This window comes from Meleagris gallopavo, chromosome 4 (assembly GCF_000146605.3).
Source record: "Meleagris gallopavo isolate NT-WF06-2002-E0010 breed Aviagen turkey brand Nicholas breeding stock chromosome 4, Turkey_5.1, whole genome shotgun sequence".
NCBI classification, from domain to species: Eukaryota; Metazoa; Chordata; class Aves; order Galliformes; family Phasianidae; genus Meleagris; species Meleagris gallopavo.
In genome coordinates this window covers 36,039,224-36,057,702 of record NC_015014.2, presented here as the reverse complement: position 1 = coordinate 36,057,702, position 18,479 = coordinate 36,039,224, and the positions used below count along the sequence as shown (strand labels likewise).

The 18,479-nt window shown below is 33.9% G+C and overlaps 1 protein-coding gene across 12 annotated transcripts in view; it reads right to left on the bottom strand.

Annotated features, from left to right (window-relative positions):
- Positions 1-18,479, bottom strand: part of CAMK2D (calcium/calmodulin dependent protein kinase II delta) — a 216,376-nt gene that overhangs the window by 80,359 nt on the left and 117,538 nt on the right. For 4 of the 12 annotated variants that reach the window (XR_002114339.2, XM_010709979.3, XM_010709958.3 and 1 more), the window contains exons 9-16: positions 18,353-18,475; positions 17,260-17,343; positions 16,370-16,412; positions 12,572-12,609; positions 11,058-11,090; positions 6,742-6,801; positions 5,096-5,137; positions 2,493-2,541 (exon numbers count right to left, since the gene is read on the bottom strand). Coding sequence is in view for 11 of the 12 variants with exons in the window: in XM_010709979.3 (XP_010708281.2) it covers positions 2,493-2,541; positions 5,096-5,137; positions 6,742-6,801; positions 11,058-11,090; positions 12,572-12,609; positions 16,370-16,412; positions 17,260-17,343; positions 18,353-18,475 (472 nt within the window). In the remaining variant the exon portion in view is untranslated. The remainder of the gene's footprint in view (positions 1-2,492; positions 2,542-5,095; positions 5,138-6,741; positions 6,802-11,057; positions 11,091-12,571; positions 12,610-16,369; positions 16,413-17,259; positions 17,344-18,352; positions 18,476-18,479) is intronic. The other 8 variants (XM_010709966.3, XM_019614755.2, XM_010709974.3 and 5 more) reach the window with 8 other exon arrangements.

The following is an 18,479-nucleotide window of genomic DNA, read 5'->3' as shown; positions in this document are numbered from 1 at the left end:
TTAGAAAAGGAATTTGACAAGTGAAAACCTGAAAATCAAAAACTTATACTTGTGATCACTCTTTAGAATTTCACGAGTAAGTGAAACCATGTAAAATCTACAAAGCCAAATATTACTCCAGAGAAGGTTTCTGGAATAGCTACAGATAACTGCTTTTCTTATCCTGCTGTACTCTTGGTTGTTGGTCAGCCAGTATAACAAAGGGGTACACAAACTTTTTTGTTCATATCAAAGAATGCGTGAATACTTTTCACATACATTACAAGTCCATTTTTTTCAAGAACTGTCAATCTGTTCAATGAAACTTGCAGTACATGGAATAAGAGCGTGACTGAGCTATGGAAGTCTCTCATCATATTAATAACAAGTATTTCTAAATAGAATTTACACATTTTTGTTTCTGCTCTTTGCACAATTAGGAAATAATACCCTACATAAAAGGTGTGTGATCTTAAAATAGCCTAGAAGAAATCAGCAACCTACAATAAATAGTGGATATTTTAAACAACATTTTAATAATCTAAGTAACTTTTCATTTTATTAACCTCTTCATAAATAGTACATTGCAATTATCCATATCCTACTGTTTGAATTTCTGTCTTCAAAACTCTTATTACTTTATGGATAAAGCCTTCTAAACATTCTGTAGCATATATACTGTCATCTAGAAATGTCCTTTTCTGCTTCTCTGAATTCTATTCAGAGAATTCTATTCTTCTATTGAATATTTCTAGATTTGTTCGTTGGTCTTGTATTTGTGCAGAAACCCTCAGAAATATAAAACAAGTCTAATGTGTAAGTCTGTACAGAATATAGACTTACTCTTCTGCCACTGTGCATTTCCTCATACTCATTAGTGGAAGGTAACTAAGGGAGCAGTAAGGACACATAAAATGTCATCTTTTTCTGAGCACATCAGAAAGAGAAGAAAACTAGTTAGTAAGTATATCATTGCATTCTGGATATAGAATAAGTTTAGCCCAGGAAATTGCATCTTGATCTTTATTTTGCTCTTCCCTTATAGGGCACAGGGAAGGAATTAGCACTTCCTAGCTATTCCTGACCCTCTGGCACACAACCTTTGCAGTAACAGAATAGTGGACTTGCATCTCTATGAATTATTTAAATTTCTTTTCCGTTATTGATTCTTCTGAAATATTTGAAACATAAGAACACTGCGTAATAAAATATATGCTATATGAACCCTGGATATTATTTGATAGCACATGAAAGGTGAGTGGAATTCAAATCTGCTTGTCTTTAGAAACTGAAAATGTATCATTTCCCAAAATAACCAAAAAAATTATTTACTTACAACATGAAGCACACACAATCTTGCCATGTAAATGATACTCATTTGAACTGTCACTCAGACAATGGTGTCTCTCAATGAATAAATTATCCTATATTGTATTCCTTGTTTAATATTTGATTAGCAAACATCACTGAATCCTAAAACAGTATGCTATCAATGTATTAATCTGGCATTACTGGTATTTCCTTATGAACCATGGATAGCGCCTGTACTATAAACCAGAAATTGAGTACTAGACATTTGTGATACAATTCTAAATACTTTACGACTAGATCTCTTCTAAATTCTAAAATGCTCTCATACTCTTCTGAGACAAATGAAGCACGTGGGTGGATTCAAGCTGTATTTTAAGCTGCAACTTGCTAATACATACTGTTAACAAGGATTCCTAAGTGCATTACACAGCTTACAACATTAAGCAATCCCCATACTATATAATGATTAACTAAGATTTCTCTTCCCTATTCCCTATCTTTTCTTTTTACTACCATCTATGGCTTGCACTTCACTTCTATGTGTAACATTTTCCTTAGAGGCTGAAAAACAATCATTTCTGTGAACAGTGAAACACAAACCCAATATCTAGTTTAAAAAGAAAATGTTATTAAATAGAGTAATGACATAGTATAATATTTAATGGGAAAAAAAAACACAAACAAAAAAAACCCCAACAATTTCTGTGAAGTTACAGAATTAATTATATAGGAAAGTTGTTGGTTTTCCTTTTTTGAAGAATGAAAGAATATTAAAATAACTGAATGGCCAGAACGAAAGAGGAATATGAAGAAACACTGGCATCTGAACAGAATAAAAATTAAATAGTGACCTCAAAAAAAAAAAAAGAAATCTACAAAAATTAAATATCCAAACCAAATGCAAGCTACATTCTTCATCTGCTACTACCACTACTAGAATAACTATTTTAGCTAATAAGCATTAATTTCATGTTCTTCATTTCAAAATGTCCAGTGAAATGATATTTGGGCAACTGAAAACCCAGTGACAAGTCTGAAACATGTCAGAAGTAACAAAGAGTGTAAAGATAATTTCATTTAAAAAAGAAAAATAGTATTTTCTCTTATGATTCATTAGGAGTTTTGTGTTTAGTAACTTAATGAAGTACATTCACATAACTCATGTTACTGCTTCTCCAAATATTGCAAGCTTAAAATCATACCTTTCACATCTTCATCTTCAATGGTTGTATTGGAACTCTCTGTGGATTCCTGTTGAGAAGTAAATATAAGCAGAATGTATAAAAGAAGCCAACTTATTTATGAGCCTTTGCAAATTACAGTTAGTTACAGATATCATGCAAAGCCTGGAAGCATAATGGGATGTAGTTCGCAGACAAATGGTCACACACTGACTGAGACAATGTCACCTTAAACTGATGTCAAACATTGTCTCTAACTACAAAAGGGAACATAATAAATACATTTCCTGCTGTCTAGTGCTTTTACTTCACAGGAACGTAAAGGAAGTATGTTTTTTCTTTAACATCCAGCTGTACAAAATCCTTCTGAAATGTTAGATGAACCTCAGCCAAGTAAGAGGAGAGCTTGCCATTTTAACTGATTAACCAGTGATTAACAAACTACATAAAGTCAGTCGTTTTGTTCCAGTTTTTAAATATGCAGACTTCTTCATGCTGCATATCAAAATTGGTTTTCCACTCACAAGACATATGCAATGTACATTAAAACAAAGTCTGGGAGTGATTTTAAGAAAACCAGATATTTCTGTCGCTTTTATACTGTGTGATTGAAAAAAATCAAAGGAGACAGAGAATTGGTAAATTTACGATAACAACTTGGACAAACTGAAGCATCTTTCAAGCAACCATTCAGAGAAATGACTCATCTATCAGATAGTTTAATTTAAACCTCCACTCTGTTAAAACGGCAAGAATACTGCATCTCAGTCTTTCATTAATTACAGGATACATGAACTAATACAGATGAATTCAACAGGGCGTTGTCAAATCTAATAGGAAAATATTTTTAGAAAGCATGATAGTTTTTAAAGTTGATTTTTTATCTGTACACTTTTTTTGAAAAGTGCAATCAGCATTTTTTTCTTCTTTTAATTCACAGCTCAATAGCAAAAGGGATAAACTGGGCTATTTTATACTGAAAGACAGACACCAGAGATGGAATTGTATATAACTCTTTAAGTGATTTTACAGTTAAGTAACTAAATGAGAATTTGACAGTGCCCTTTATTTGCTAGCTCCTCACAAGGCTGAGAAGAAAGAATGTTCCAATAGTTAATGAATTACTTAGATTTTAAAAACAAAATGTATGTGCATTCATAAATAAAACTACATGAATCAATTCACACACAAACAAAATCGAACAAGTCACCATGCTTTTCTGGTACTAGCTGGTGTTAGACGTTTCACTCTACACAGATGTATCATGCTCTTTCACTTCAAGTATTAGATACTGATGAGTAAACAAAAACCCCACACGAGTACAAGCTGTGAACACCATGCACAAGCTCACACGGCAGATGTAGCCTGTAATATTGAAGCATCCACTCCAGTTGCCGTACTATAATGAATAGACTTTCACAAAAATTTAGGAGACACTCTCCGAATTAAGTGGTTTGTTTGTCTGCTGTGACATTTTGGGACATTAAGTATTTTATTTGCTATGATTACATAATAAAGACAAGTAGATGTAGTCACGCCAATATTTTGTTTCCTTCTGGTCTTTAGTGGACTTCAGCAAAAAAGCTTAGATTAGAATTCAAACACAGGCTATTTGTTGTCTTTGAGTTAAAACTTGGGAAGCTGAAAAAGCAGTAACATGAAAATAAAAGCTCGAAGTTCTACAGAGGTACACAAAGGAACAGAGTATACAAGCACAATACACACCATCAGCACTGTCATGCTTGAAAATGTCTGCATGCGTTATTTTTTCACTCAGATTCAATCCTTCTCTCATAAAGAAATCACAAGTAGTTAGACTAGATGGACGAAATGACAATTCTTTATGTCAGCACTGTAAACAGTGAAATTTTTGCTGAAGAATAAGTTCTTTGCAGGAACCCTAGGAACATATGTTATGTTCAAATAGATGATATTTCCTGGCCCTTTTCAAGTCCATGCATGGAAAAAACAACAACAACAACAATAACAAAAAAAATCCACAAAAAATAAACCACGTTTTAGGAATCAGCTACCAAACACAAATGCCACAGTACACACACACACAAAGAAAGCAGCAGGAAGAAAAAAATGAATAAAAAATAAGACCTCTTTGTTACTTGAAATGTTAATTGTTTTGAAACAGCTCAGCGATGTTATGGAAGAAAACAAAGACCTGCACAAAAGGCATGTCACAACATGATATATAGGCATGCTGAGAAAAACAGATGGGATAAACTGAAATTATATCTTTATCTAAGGAGACAACTGCACATGAAACTTGTTGGTATAATCTCACCACACTCTGAGAACAACGTTCTTTTTTTCCCCCTCTTAACTTAAGAGAATTTTCAGCTGAAATAAGCAGCACATAATGCTCCCTGAGCCTTGCTGCGGAAGGTGCAGAACTCTGCCAATTGCTACTGACTCCCCTGTGAGTTTCAGAAGCGCGGCACCCAGCAGAACACTGATGGACACAGATGAAACAGGCTCAAAAGACACCGGATGTAATAAATGCAGGAATGAGACTTTCTTCAATAAATTCCCTTTTCGCCCTATTCTGCTGTGGAACAGTGAATGAATTGTGGGATTTGAAAGGCAAGATGGAGTTGATTCTTTCTGAATACCTTATTTCCATCAGGGTTGTGGATAACTGTAGTTTGGGGCTCCTGAGCAAGAACAAAATAAAGAGAAAAAGAGTTCTCATTGGTAAACACATTCTCATTAGCGTGAGGGATGCAAGAAGAGCCAGCTCAGAAATGCTGAACAGTGACAAGAGCTGAAACAACCGTTAACTGTTGCCAGAGAATGAAACTGGATGTCTCTATTATAGATTTCCTCAGCAGCAAGCCAGCAAAAAAAGACCATCTCACCAAATGCAGCAGCATGCAGAGACCTTATTCACGACCAATGCAAGCAGGGCTTTGAAGCTCCTGAGACCTGCAGAGGCAGAGGCTTTTTTTTCTTCCTTTTTTCTCTTTTTTCCCCACAAGATCACACTAAACACTTTGCTCCTTTTCTTGTTTAAGCCAGGTCAGACAAGAAGGCCAGAAATGACCTCTTTAAGCATGTTTGCTTGTATTAATATTAACACAACAGTGATGAAATAAAAATACAGATGGATTGATGAAGATTGTAGGAGCTAAATATCTTCAAACACTACAGTGTTTAGGAAAATATACCAATTGTTACCAATTGCTGCCCAGTTGGAGCTGCAAAAAGTAAACAAAAGAGATCTTGGCATCACTTTCAAGCTAAATTTCCCCAAATCCTTTTCTCTTAACAAAAAAAAAGATTAAATAATGTTTGAACCAGCAGCTGGCCGGCATACTTTCTGCATGGATCATTGTAAGTGGCCATGTCTGAGAACCTACAGACATATACTCATGTATAAAACCTGTTAACCTGCCCTTAAAATTACTTAGCAATGTATGCTTCAGTTCTAGGGGCACAAAAAAATTAAAGATGAAAAATCTGAATCAACATGTGTGAATTTTTCATGTTTCCAAAGTGATACATGCAGGCATATGGGAAACCTCACTAAATTAGCTACTCATTATATCAACACTTTTATTTGTGACCCTTGTGACACGTACATGCCTAAGAAACAGGAGCTTGCAATAGAAACTGTTACGAACAGCACTGATTAGCAGTATGTTCCTAGCAGTGCTTGTTAATGAGTAATGTCTCCCGCAGACTTAAATGCAAGAGAAATAAGCTAGAAAGTTTAGGACTACATGCCTCTAGATTCCAGGGAAGACTTGCAAAGTCCTGCTGAGTCTCAGGAAATATGGAATAAAAATCTGAATAAGGTCTAGTTTATGGTTACCTAGCAATAATCTTGTTACTGTCCTTGACATCAGTACTTATACTAAGGCAAAAGCAGAGAAAAAAAAAATATATATATTTTTTTGGCAGAAGGTTAGCATTAAAAAGATTCAAACAATCATCAGGCAAAATGCTAAGAGCAACATAAAAGCGCATTCTCCTCACTTTCTGGCAGAGCATGCAAAAAATTCAACTACAGTTACAAATGGTACGACCATTGCATCCAGCTTCCACATAATGGTTTCTATTAATAAACACGCTGCAACAATGGACTTCCCCACACACACAAAAAAATCACCATAATTCAAACAAAAGGAGTTTTCAAAACCTGTTCTTAGAAAGCAAGCGGGGTAAATGCATGAAAAAGCAAAAAAAAAGTAGGGAGAACAAACAGAAGACAGTCAAAAACTTCAAGATAGCATGAGAAGGAAGATTCCAGGTATACCAGCGCAGGGGTAGGAATATTTTCCTTGGGGCTGGTTACCACGTTCGTTTTGTTGTTTATCTGTAGGTATGCAGAAAATAGAAACAGACAGGCCTTAGAACTCTTCGTAGACACTGTATCTATATCTCTCTGTATAGAACATCTATATACAGATATAGATATCTATATATAGATATAGATATGGAAATAAAGAATCACAGAAAGATGAACTTATGAACTTGAAAGAACGCTAACAATAGATCTTATAGCTAGCTGCAACCCCTCAAAAAAAATTAGCTACGACTATATGATGCGCTATATGAAGTTCTGTATACTGTATAGAAGATCTTGTCTGTGACACTTAAAAGAACAGAGAGCGTTTAAATGGTAGTTATAAACATACAAGAAGAGAAAATAATTAATATGGGCTTGAGAAGAGTACTAATTTGTCGTTATGACTTCATATCATGCAACAGTATTAAAAAACTGCGCTCTACTTTACTTGTTATTTCTTAATTACTAATCGCTACCATAAATAATATTTGATTCCTCATAGCTTTTCAGACATCTATAGATTATTTCTATCGTCTTCTGGGAACAAATCTGAATAAATATGACTAATGCTGGAAAGAGACTAGTGTCTCTTCAACTTTTTTTGGTATTATTTTCTACAAAATAATTGCCAGCTGTGATCTTCGTTAACTAAAGTTTCCTGCAGTAACTGAACAGCAGCCTCTCAATTTAGGCACCATAAATTGAAACGTAAGGTTTCACACTAGAGTATCTGTAGTCTTAAGCCACAAATCACTGCAGATCTGCTTAACTTACATCTAGGTCATCACGCTAATTCTTAAGCTTAGCACAGCATCACCTCTACAAGTCTTTTGACTTTTACTTATATAAACTTCCAGTGATGTTAGCAGTAACTGTAAAGTTATCTGATTCTTTAAATCCATTTTTTAAAATCCAGCTTTCATAAATATCATGGTATGAAGAGAACAGAAATATTGAAAATCATGTACCAAGCCACTGTTTACATGCACTAGAAAGCAAGACTTAATTATCAGTAAAATTAGTTCGAAATATGTCACTTTTTCTTTCACTATTATTAGAAAAAAATTTCATGTATGCTTCCATCATGTTTAATTTTAACAAGAGCAGTCCAAAGCAGCATGCAGAAATATTATTAGCATAAACAAAGAGTCTTGAAAGACTTAGATCCAAAAAATATCTACTGAACCTTTTAATCATAGTGCTTAATAAAAAATGTGCAAAACAAAGAAATAAAAGTACAAAATTGTTTCCTTAATGAACTGTTGTATCACTTCATCATTTAAAAGAAAAAGCACTAGTAAACTTCTAAGGTATTTTTTCTTCTTAAAGAAGAAAAAAATGGTTTTCTTTCTAAAACCAATTAGCAAATGAAGATGTGTTATGTAATATATATGAAAAAGCATAAATAAAGAGGAAGTCCTAGAATAGGACTGAATAAAGAGAGCCATAACATCTGATTTCTAATTTAAACTAACCAATGACTCTGTAGCCTCACATGAAGTACTCAGCTTCTCAGCAGCGCAGTGTAGTGCAGTGCTTCTGTCTGTACCAATGCTTCAGTTAATTCAAGATTCTGCAAGTTAGCACTGCTGGCAAAGTTCTCTGAAATCTATTAATGTCCTCAACATTTTTTTACTATTATTTTACTTTGGTACAGGTGTGGCAGATGATTTATTGATAGTATGTATTATGCCTGCAGCTTAGCTGAAGTCTCATATTGAACGTGTCTAGATTATAGAAATGTCAGCAGGGTTTGCATTACCTAATGACAGACTGCAAATTTCCTCACCATAGCAAAGATTGACTTTGAAGAATACAAAATAGCCTAGTTAGTTAATGGCAGGGAATGTTGTTCTTATACTACACATTATTTAATAATATTTGTGATAGGGCCTCCATGTCCCATGCAGGACAAAAATAAATTTCATTGATTTAAAATCAAAGTTCACATTGGTCTACAGTAGAAGGACAAGATACCAATTTTTCTTTTTAAATAACAGTTTTTCTAAAGAAACTGTCATTAAGAGAAAATGTAAGTATTATTGATCTCCAAGTGTTTATGTTCCAAGTTAGCTTAGTTATTGCCAAGTAAGTTTCATTTATCTATTCACTCTTACAAACTTTTGGTGATATTTCAGCCATAAGTTGCAAAGGTGTCTGAACTCAAGATAGGGAGAGAAAATTACCTTGGTGCATAATTTCACTCACACAGAGAGGTATTAGTGAGCATTTCATATTTCATTCATTATTAACTTGTCGAGATATTTATAGGGCTGTGAGATTGGTAAAACCTGAACTCCTCACTCAGGAAAAACTTTTTAAAAAACACCCCACTACTTCTATAGATGAAAGTTCTCTACAGGAAAGTTATGGAATAGTGAGTACACATAGAACATTGCTTGACAGCATACCAACCTTTTAAAACAAGAGAAAAACTGTGTATTACGTTGTATCATTAACGGTTCTTATTTGGCAACAACGTAGTCCTTAAAAGACTACAAAAAAAGCACTTAACAAAAGGCACAGATGCACGTAAAGTAAAAAACATGAAATAAGAAACAATTTCACCAGATTTCATACAGTCCTATTCAGTAGTAGCTTAATAAAAATAAAATAAAATAAAAAGTGATATGCCAAACAAATGCTTGCTGTTGAATATATAATGAAAACGGGTTAATCAAATTCCAATTCCAATTTTGCCTGAGTAAGGAGAGCAGGCTTGGGTCCATACTCCCTTGATGAAAGTCCTATAAAAATAAATAATATCCATTACAGCTACTGCTGAAAACTGCAGGAAATATATTCAGAACTTCTTAAAACTAACAAGAATAGATCATTCATTATCAAAAGCAGAAAGAGATAGCAACTAAAAATTAATTATTCTGTATACACAGTACTTTGAAACTTAGAGAGAAAACAGCAACAAGCCTTATACCTTCTCTCTCATAGAATATATACTTGTGCTTATTTGTTCATCTATTAGACATTGTGCATTTTGCACTTATTTTAACAGGAGAGGGAAATGATTCCAAAAGGAATAAAAGATTTTCATATGAAAAGTTCAATTATACTCATGTGGTTATCTTTTATTTGATGTGAAGAAGGAAAACTAGTGCATCACTTGTCAAGTGCCACCCTTATATGTCTGATCACGGTGCAGGCTGGACGAACACAAATATGCCAACAGCTGAGCCAACTGCAGAATAATTACACATCTTTGGTCAAAATGTTACAAAAATATTTTAAGAAACAAGATCTGCAGCTTGGGGCTTAATCTTTCAAATAGCACTTCTGTAATGAAAAGATAAAACCCACTTCACATTTGGATACTAAAAATATCTTCACCACATGTTTCCAGTAATTCTCATTTGGGCACTGTAACCACTGATCCTGTCAGTGAAACTCTTCACTCACTTGAAGAGCAGACAATTTACCTACATAACTGCATGCCTTCTCAGACCATACCAGCACTTTTGCCTTTCAAGGAGAGTTGCACATTCCAGTGAAAGGTGTGGATGAGGAGCGTTTGCCTTATTTCTACCTGCGGCAGCAGCACAAGAGGCCTGGGATATCACAGCAGATGATCACAGACCTCACAAAAGTCAGATTCAAAACCACAACAAACAGGAATACAACAGGTTGTTGTGTGCGATCGCAGAGGCCGAATGAATCCATGGCTATAGAGTAGGCTGAGGAGAAAGAAGAGAGACTGGCTGCCAGCTGGGATGTCTTGTGACAAAACTTTGAGCCGTGAAGGAAGTTAGTTGGGAGATTGTAGTAGAGAAGGGCTGTGAAATTGTTTTTTGACTCCTAAGCAATTAGTATGGCATCCTGACGTATAGCTGCTCAATTAAAGGGGTTCACTGTGCAGAACAATGTAGTTTGAGTTATGTAATTAATATTATTAGCTCTAAATAAAAGGAGATTTTAAAAATTAATGGAAGGCTATTATAGGATTGCTATTCTGTTACTATTTTTATTTACTAAGGATAGCTGCATTGGCCAATGTTACATCTACTTTTTGTTTGTTTTCATATGTCCCCAGGTTAAATAAATAAATAAATACATAAACAAATAAATAAATAAATAAATATCTTGCTTGGAAGAACTGGAGAACAATTCAGTGTGGATGGCATATAGCAACTGCAGGCTTAAAATTCACAAGGTTGTACTGTAAAGTCTTGCAGCTCCTTGCAGTATGTTAACAAAACTAAATGCAACTGTTTGATTTCTAGGTGTGAATGTTTCACCGGAGGAAAAATCTGTCAGATAAAGATCCTCACCATCATTTGAACACTCGAACTGGACTTCCTTTTCTGAATTGACCAGTCAGAGAGAAAGGAAAAGAAGAAAATGTGACTGGTTGGATTTAAAGTATCAATGCATGGCGTACAGTATATTTCTTTCTTTTCTTTTTTTTCTTTTTTTTAAATAGGAAAAGACAGCTTAAGCTGTAGGAAGGAGTAAAAAAGCGCTATGGAGAATATAGTATCTCAATAAAATAAATGACAAAAATAAGACTTCCCCAGACGTAAATTTACTCCCTTTGCTCCACATGACCATGCAGGCAAACAGTAGGTACAAAATCTGCTGAAAACCAAAGTAACAACTTAGGCAAAATTTTGGCAACAATTGTTTGTAGTATTATAATAAAAATTGAGATAGAATAATACCATGGTAGACCTGTAGGAGGAATGATATTTAAAAAAGAAAAGCTGTTCAGCTGAAGTACATAAAATTTAGATATTCCACAACAACACATCTTAAGGATTTTCCACAGACATGACAAAATAGTGCTGACTGTGTGCTTCTCCAGATAAGTAAGATATCTACTTGTCAGTGAGAAGCTCTGAAATCATGGTGGACTCACTTCATTTTCAGTCAGTCAAGCTTATTTTATAGGAAAAGTGTGAGTATTTGGGAGAATAGGATCAAATATACTATGAATCCATTATTTAAGTATATAATGTTTTGTTCAGGGAAAAAGTTAATAATAAATTAAAATTCAGGTCAAAGATACACTCCTGAGACAATACATCGAGAACAGAAGAATTTCTTTAGCATCATATAGTGAAAGCCTGAGGCACTTGTTTTAGTCTTCAAGATTTCTCCAAGGAAAGAAATAAAATATTTTTCACTGCTGAGTGGTTTTGTTTTTTTTTTCTGTCTGTTTTTCAAAGTATTTTTCCAGAATTTGTGAAGCATCTCTCCTCCTGCAGGATCTGGTGACATGAGAAAGGAGCTCTAAATCGTGTATGAAAGCTGCCAAAATGTTCCCTTCTTAGCAAGATCTGTTCGTCAAGATGAGTTGATTTGTTGAGACAGTAAAACCCTCCAGTTCTGCCAAATATAGCAAGTACATCTGGCAGAAAACACCTCATATGGAGCCAAGAATACCAGTAAACCTTTGGTCTTCCAAGGAATCTAATGAAAAGTCAAGGGGAAACACGAAGACAAGAAAGCTACCGGTAAGCACTTAAACCTTGAAAACAAACGTGCCCACCACCAAACCATCAATTATATTTACAAGCTAGTTATTAGCATTTAGTCACACAATCATCCTTTACTGAAATATCAAAAAAAGTATTTTCTCCAGCAGCTTTCTATTTCCCATTTATTAAAATCCTTGTTTTTCAAATATTTTTGTTATTTCATTTTTTAATTTTCATCTACTAACTTTAATAATTTCAACATTATATAATGAAAATAAATAACAATATTCAATTCCAAGAACCAGCAGAAGTTACAATTAGGTGATGACTAAGAATACATATTTTAAAGCATGCATTTAACCTACCTTAACTCCATCTGGCTTTTTCAGTAAACTCTTGGCTGCTGTAAAATGAGACAAGTAATTTCAGTGTCAGATGGTTACTATGGAGGTCAATCAGCTGTTGTAGCAAATCCCCATTTGCCTCCCAGCTGCAGATACATTTTCAGTTTTTATTTCCTCCTTTTGTTGTTCTGAATGTAGGAAATAAATGCTGAAAATAATTAAACTACTAATACTCCAGATTATCATATTCTTCCACTGATTATAGCTGCTGGTTAACTGTACTTATAAAATTGTACTTATAAAATGAGAAACCCAGCAGTTAGGAACTTTCCTGGGTGGCATACAGGAAAACAGTTGCATCTGGTATCAATTTGAGAGTGCCACAAAAGTACCCAATATCACATCAACAGAATACCTTAAGAGCATAGAGAGGTACATTGCTGTCTATTTCATTTAATGAAAAGTGAACTTTAAAAAAAAAGCACTTCTGGCTTTGCTTCAATGGGAATTTTCCACCATAAAGCATCAGTTCCTCATGTGATAGTCTGAAAAGTCACAGATATGAAAGAACAACCTGTTAATGGCAGGAACTGATGACAAACCATGATTTTATTCAAAGGTTTGTCAAGGTTTTGAATTCTATCACTTCAAGTGGCGGCAAGAATCTGGCCAAATTATTCCAGAGAGAGCTAATGTGCAAGAAATGACACCACAGTTCAGAACCTTTACAGGTTACAAGCATTTACAGCAGAAAAGCATGATTAAAGATCTACCAAGTTCAAGTATACTATTCACAGAAGTCTAAATGCTCTATGACTCTCTGCCAAAGATTTATAAGATAAGTCTGGTATCTTTTGTTTTACTGTTGTTTATGACCCAATTTTCCTATCAGAAGGTACACCAAAGCTTATGTTGAAACTGCTCTTCTACACACACAGTTTCACTCAGAAGCAGGAGCCTTTTTAGAAAAGGAAAGCTCCAGTTAGTAATCCAGCATATCCAAAAGGAGGCAGAGCTGGCACAAGCTCCCATCATTATTGGTATCCTTCTCTTAAAAACAAAACAAAACCCAAACTGAACAAACAGAACAAAATGATTGGTTCTTGCTAGACTAAGGCTGTTCAAATGAACTGATGATTTTGAAGTTAATGAGTTATCTGGCTTAAAGCTGAAGTTAATTTGTGTACTTGTGGCTCATACACTGGTTATATATGCGTCAAGTGCACATTTAGCTCTGTGCAGAGAACAGAAAATGAAAAATCACCCACAATACTGTAAAGAAATAACTGCTGTCCATTACTGTGTTGTTTAAATTAAAAAAACAAAAACAAAACAAACAAACAAAAAAACAGCTGGAAAATGACATCAGGCAAATGCGTTGTGTTAGCCTCGGATATCAGCTATTAGACTGATATTCTAACTCTCATAAGGCCCATGATTTCCAATTAAAATTAACAAATACTAAATTTGCCAGCATTATGCAACAGGCACAGTGCATGGTTTTATTTACAGAAACACATGAATTTATATTTTTTAAAAAGTGTCTTACATGATTTTGAGGGGACAGGGTACACATTTCTGTTATGTGTGCTTATAGGACCTGATACAACATGGCCTTATATTTTATATCCAGCAAACATTTCAGGCACTCCAGAAATTCATTTAGGAAAAGCAAAGGGGAGGAGCTATTTCTTGAACTTTAGGTAAAAAAAACCCAGAAGTTCTTTGCTTTCAAAGCCTCTTTTCTACCATTAGAGCTTATAAAAATGTGAGAAAACATACATTAACTATTACAGGCTGCTGCTCATAACAAACTAGGTCCTAGGGTTACAGCTGTGCATAAAACTTCTGAGTTCCTTCAATGCTAAACCAACATTACAGGTTATATGTTTAAAAAAAAGTAGCCAGTAAAATGTAGGCACTAAAAGCAGTAACTGCAACTATTGTGTTTATGGCATTGCCAGCACGTCCTTTGAAATGTGCCCAGTAAGCAGTATGGATTATTATGCAACGTTTTATGTTATAGGACATATTTCATACTCAACTTCCTTTTTGTCTTGGAATTGTTTTTGTCTTGGAATGTGTATATACATATATAAAAATATTTTAATGCATCTAAGCACAGATACTGCATACAAATCAAGTATTTAAAGAATTTGCAATAGCAAAGCAATTAGCATATTCTAAATTAAGCCCACAAAGAAAAATTTCTTGCAACTACAAGAATTAGCTATAAATAAAACCTACGGCAGTTCTAATAAGCCAGAAAGCAGACTAAAGAGAAATGGCACTGTGACAACATGAAGAAATTAAAGTGATTTACAGCAAACAGCAATTTTGAAGAGAAAAAAGATGTTCCTTTCACGTGCTGAGGGTCTTACCTCACAAGAAATATACATTCCACATAAAAGGAAGAAAGAAAAAGGAAAATAAAACACTTTTATAACCACATTGTTATGGACAAAGAACATTCAAACGCATGCTTTGCGATGAATTACAATGAATAAACAACTTGAAAAATAAAAATACATCAAGGGATACTACGGATCATTACGATATAAAATAGAGAGAATGGGTGAAAAAAAAAAGAAGGAAAAAAAAGCCAAAATCCTGTTTGCTTTTCATGTCAAAATCATATTTTAAAATGACTTCAGAGTTTTTTCCATTATGAAAGTTGAAATTGACCCTTACATACATAGACAAAGTTATGAAAAGTGATGAGAAATTACGTATTTACTTGGCATTTAAGAATAATTAATTCCTACAAAATAGGAAGCCTACAGCATTAACTTGAAAATAAAATGATACTGGCAATAAATTAAGCCATAGCCCTGTAAAACTTACATGAATGTAATCTTCTGTGTTACATGTTTATATTAAATACTGCAAGCTAGGAAGGGGTGTTTATTTCAAGTCCTATGCAAATTGAACAAACTGCTTCTGCATTCATCATTATTTAATTTATTGTGAATGATTCTGTGCTTATTACTATTCAAAATATGCCTAAAGCACTATCATGTCTATAAATTAGTTTCTGTTCTACAGTTGCATTATAGAGTAGGGAGACTTTAATATTACAGACTTTTGAATTTGGCTTTTTTTTTTTTTTTTTAAACTATGCACTTAAGATCTCAAATGGTAAAATGAAAAATTCAGCAGAGTATCTTAGTTCCAGCCACAGTGCTGTTGAGGACAATTCTAAGTCTATTAATAGTAAACATATTTTATCTTTGTCTATTAAAATTTATGTTGCATAAAGATCTAAATCTTCAGGTACCCTCAACTACAGAATTATTTTATATAGAGGAAGCATTTCTTGCTTTATTAAATAAGGCAATGGAAAAGAAGGAAAAGAAGGACAAACTTTAATACATTTCTTACTTCTTAGAAAAGCAATAAGGAAGGAACGTGTGTGTTTTTCTGCTTTTGCTTTAAAACAAGATGCAATAAAATCTTTGAATGAGATTTGAGATACATACTTACTCATATGGAACTACATCCATTATTTTTGATTTTCCTCCACCAAAATAAAATGGGAAAATTCTGTCTGTCTTTCAAAACATAACATTAAAAATACAAAGAGACACATTCTACTTAAAAATGACACCACTGATGCCTACTAAAATTTATTCTATTTAGTTCAAATAGTTTAAATTCTCTCACTTGTTTCTGCAAAGGAAAAAACTTAAGACATATCATGTTTATATATTCTTGAAAAGCAAAGATTTTTATGTGCTACTAAATCCTAATTATATCTTAGTCATCATCACAGACATCAAAACATAAAGGCCATATGAACCCGGAGCTCAGTTAACATACCTGAGAAATTCCTGGTAGCCAGCATAGTTGTCAAAATGGCCCCCTGTGTAGACATACATTTTTTCAAATTAGTAACATACTTCTTTGAAGTACTGAATGAGAACACGACAGGAAGAAAGAAGTACACACGTGGTAAATCACACAAACTGCTTAATTACTAAATAAACTATTTAACTCTGAAAGAATGGATTGGCTATGCATTACTTGTCGTGAACTGTAATTCAATCTTAATTGCACAGCTACTAGCAATCCTGGGAATCTGTTATTAACTGTAAGTTTGTAATACACAGTCACAAGTATTCATGGGCACAGTAACCAGAAGCATAATATATAGTGGAATACGAAATAGACTTCACTACTTCACTCATTTGGTTGGATTAATTTTTTAATAGGTAGAGAAGTTGATTTGTAAGGTACTAATAGGAAAATTTCACAATTTGCAAAATTATGCTGTCTATGCAGTAGAAAACAAATGATAACCTAGAAGAACAATCTTAGGGATTTTCCCTCAACAAAGAGTTTTTAATGTGCATACAGGAAGATGATTGTTGTTATTTTGAATCCAACAAAATTATGCAGTACACATTTTAAAATTTCTTTCTTAAAACACTTTTATGTAGTAGGTTAGAAAAGTGATTAGATTTGGAAAAAAGATGTATCAGTTCCAGCATTACATAGTTTCTAATGTTCAGTATCACAGCTCACATGAAAATATAATGTTCTATTCTCTTCCGTTAAAAATCAAGATCCTCATGCTCAGTTCTTATTACAGTAGCATTCAAGAAAAATTCCCTTGGGGATCATTTATTTCATAGATGGACTAAGAGCCAAATTATATTTTTATCTTTCCAAAACTATCTACTTGTCCTTGCGATTGTTTTCATTCTTACCTTTAGTTTTCTTCTTGCATTGAATTTCTTCAAGCAATCTACAGTCTCCTGTCTGTGCATCATAGAGGCAACAGTGGAACGTTGCTGAAGAAATTAAGGAAATAATTACTTTAAATGCATCCAAACAGACATATAGTTTTTCATTTAAACTACGACATATATGCATGTTGACCTATATGGTCCAATACTTAAGTTTCCAATTTCTAACCTGTGTAACTCTTTTCTGCAAGCTTCATAGAGGAAATTTCCAAACCAACAAAAAACAAGGTCTCTTTTTACCTAGTATTTGTCAGAATAAGTTTTTCCCAATTTCCTTAGTAAGGACTAAGAAAAACACAGAATCCTAAGAGTTTGGGTTACAGAGTATAAACATAATATACTAAATATGAAAATTTTTGAAAATATGTTTTAGAACAAGACGATAGATTTTCTGTAACATTAGTGACAGTAGGTAAGGCACAGAAGCAGGAAATATTTCAGAGGAAATTCAGCAGCACTTACATTTTGCATGTAACCCAACTTAATTTGCATCATTTAAAGGCCAGATAGTGCAGCCGACTAAAATGAATAGATCTGAGAAACAGCTCTATACCTCTCCCTGTGACTTTCAAAGCATCAGCCCAGATCATCTGTAAAGTCAAAGCCTAGACTGCACTGAAAACTGGAAAGTAGTCCTGAATCCAGTAACACAAAGGGAGCTTCTGCTAGCAGTAATCTAACAAGTCCATTAATTTCCTGCTTTTCAATTTCATCATCATAGTTATAAAAAAAGATGTAAAACATTATGCAACTGAAAATTACTTTCTTGTATATCTTTTCTTTTCCTTGAGAACTTAAAATCACGCTCTAATTATGGCAGTGAAATTCTGCACCATGAATCCAAGGCAAAGAAGTTTGCATCTGCAAAATTTCTTGTCACAGGCTGACATACCTGTATGATTGCAATTTTACACTCTACTACTTTAATAACTGCAACAGAACACCACAAGGAAGAACAAAAATTACCCTCCAAACATCTTCAGGAGATACTAAAGTACATCATAGAGTGATTTGTCTTTCAAATTATTTTGTTAAATATGTGGAAGTTACTTACACAGATCCATGGATGCTTTAGTGCTTCTGAAGCTGTGATACGTTTTGCAGGGTTGATGGTAAGCATTTTATTGATAAGGTCTTTTGCCTCAGGAGTCACTGTATCCCACTCTGGAGAGGGAAACTTA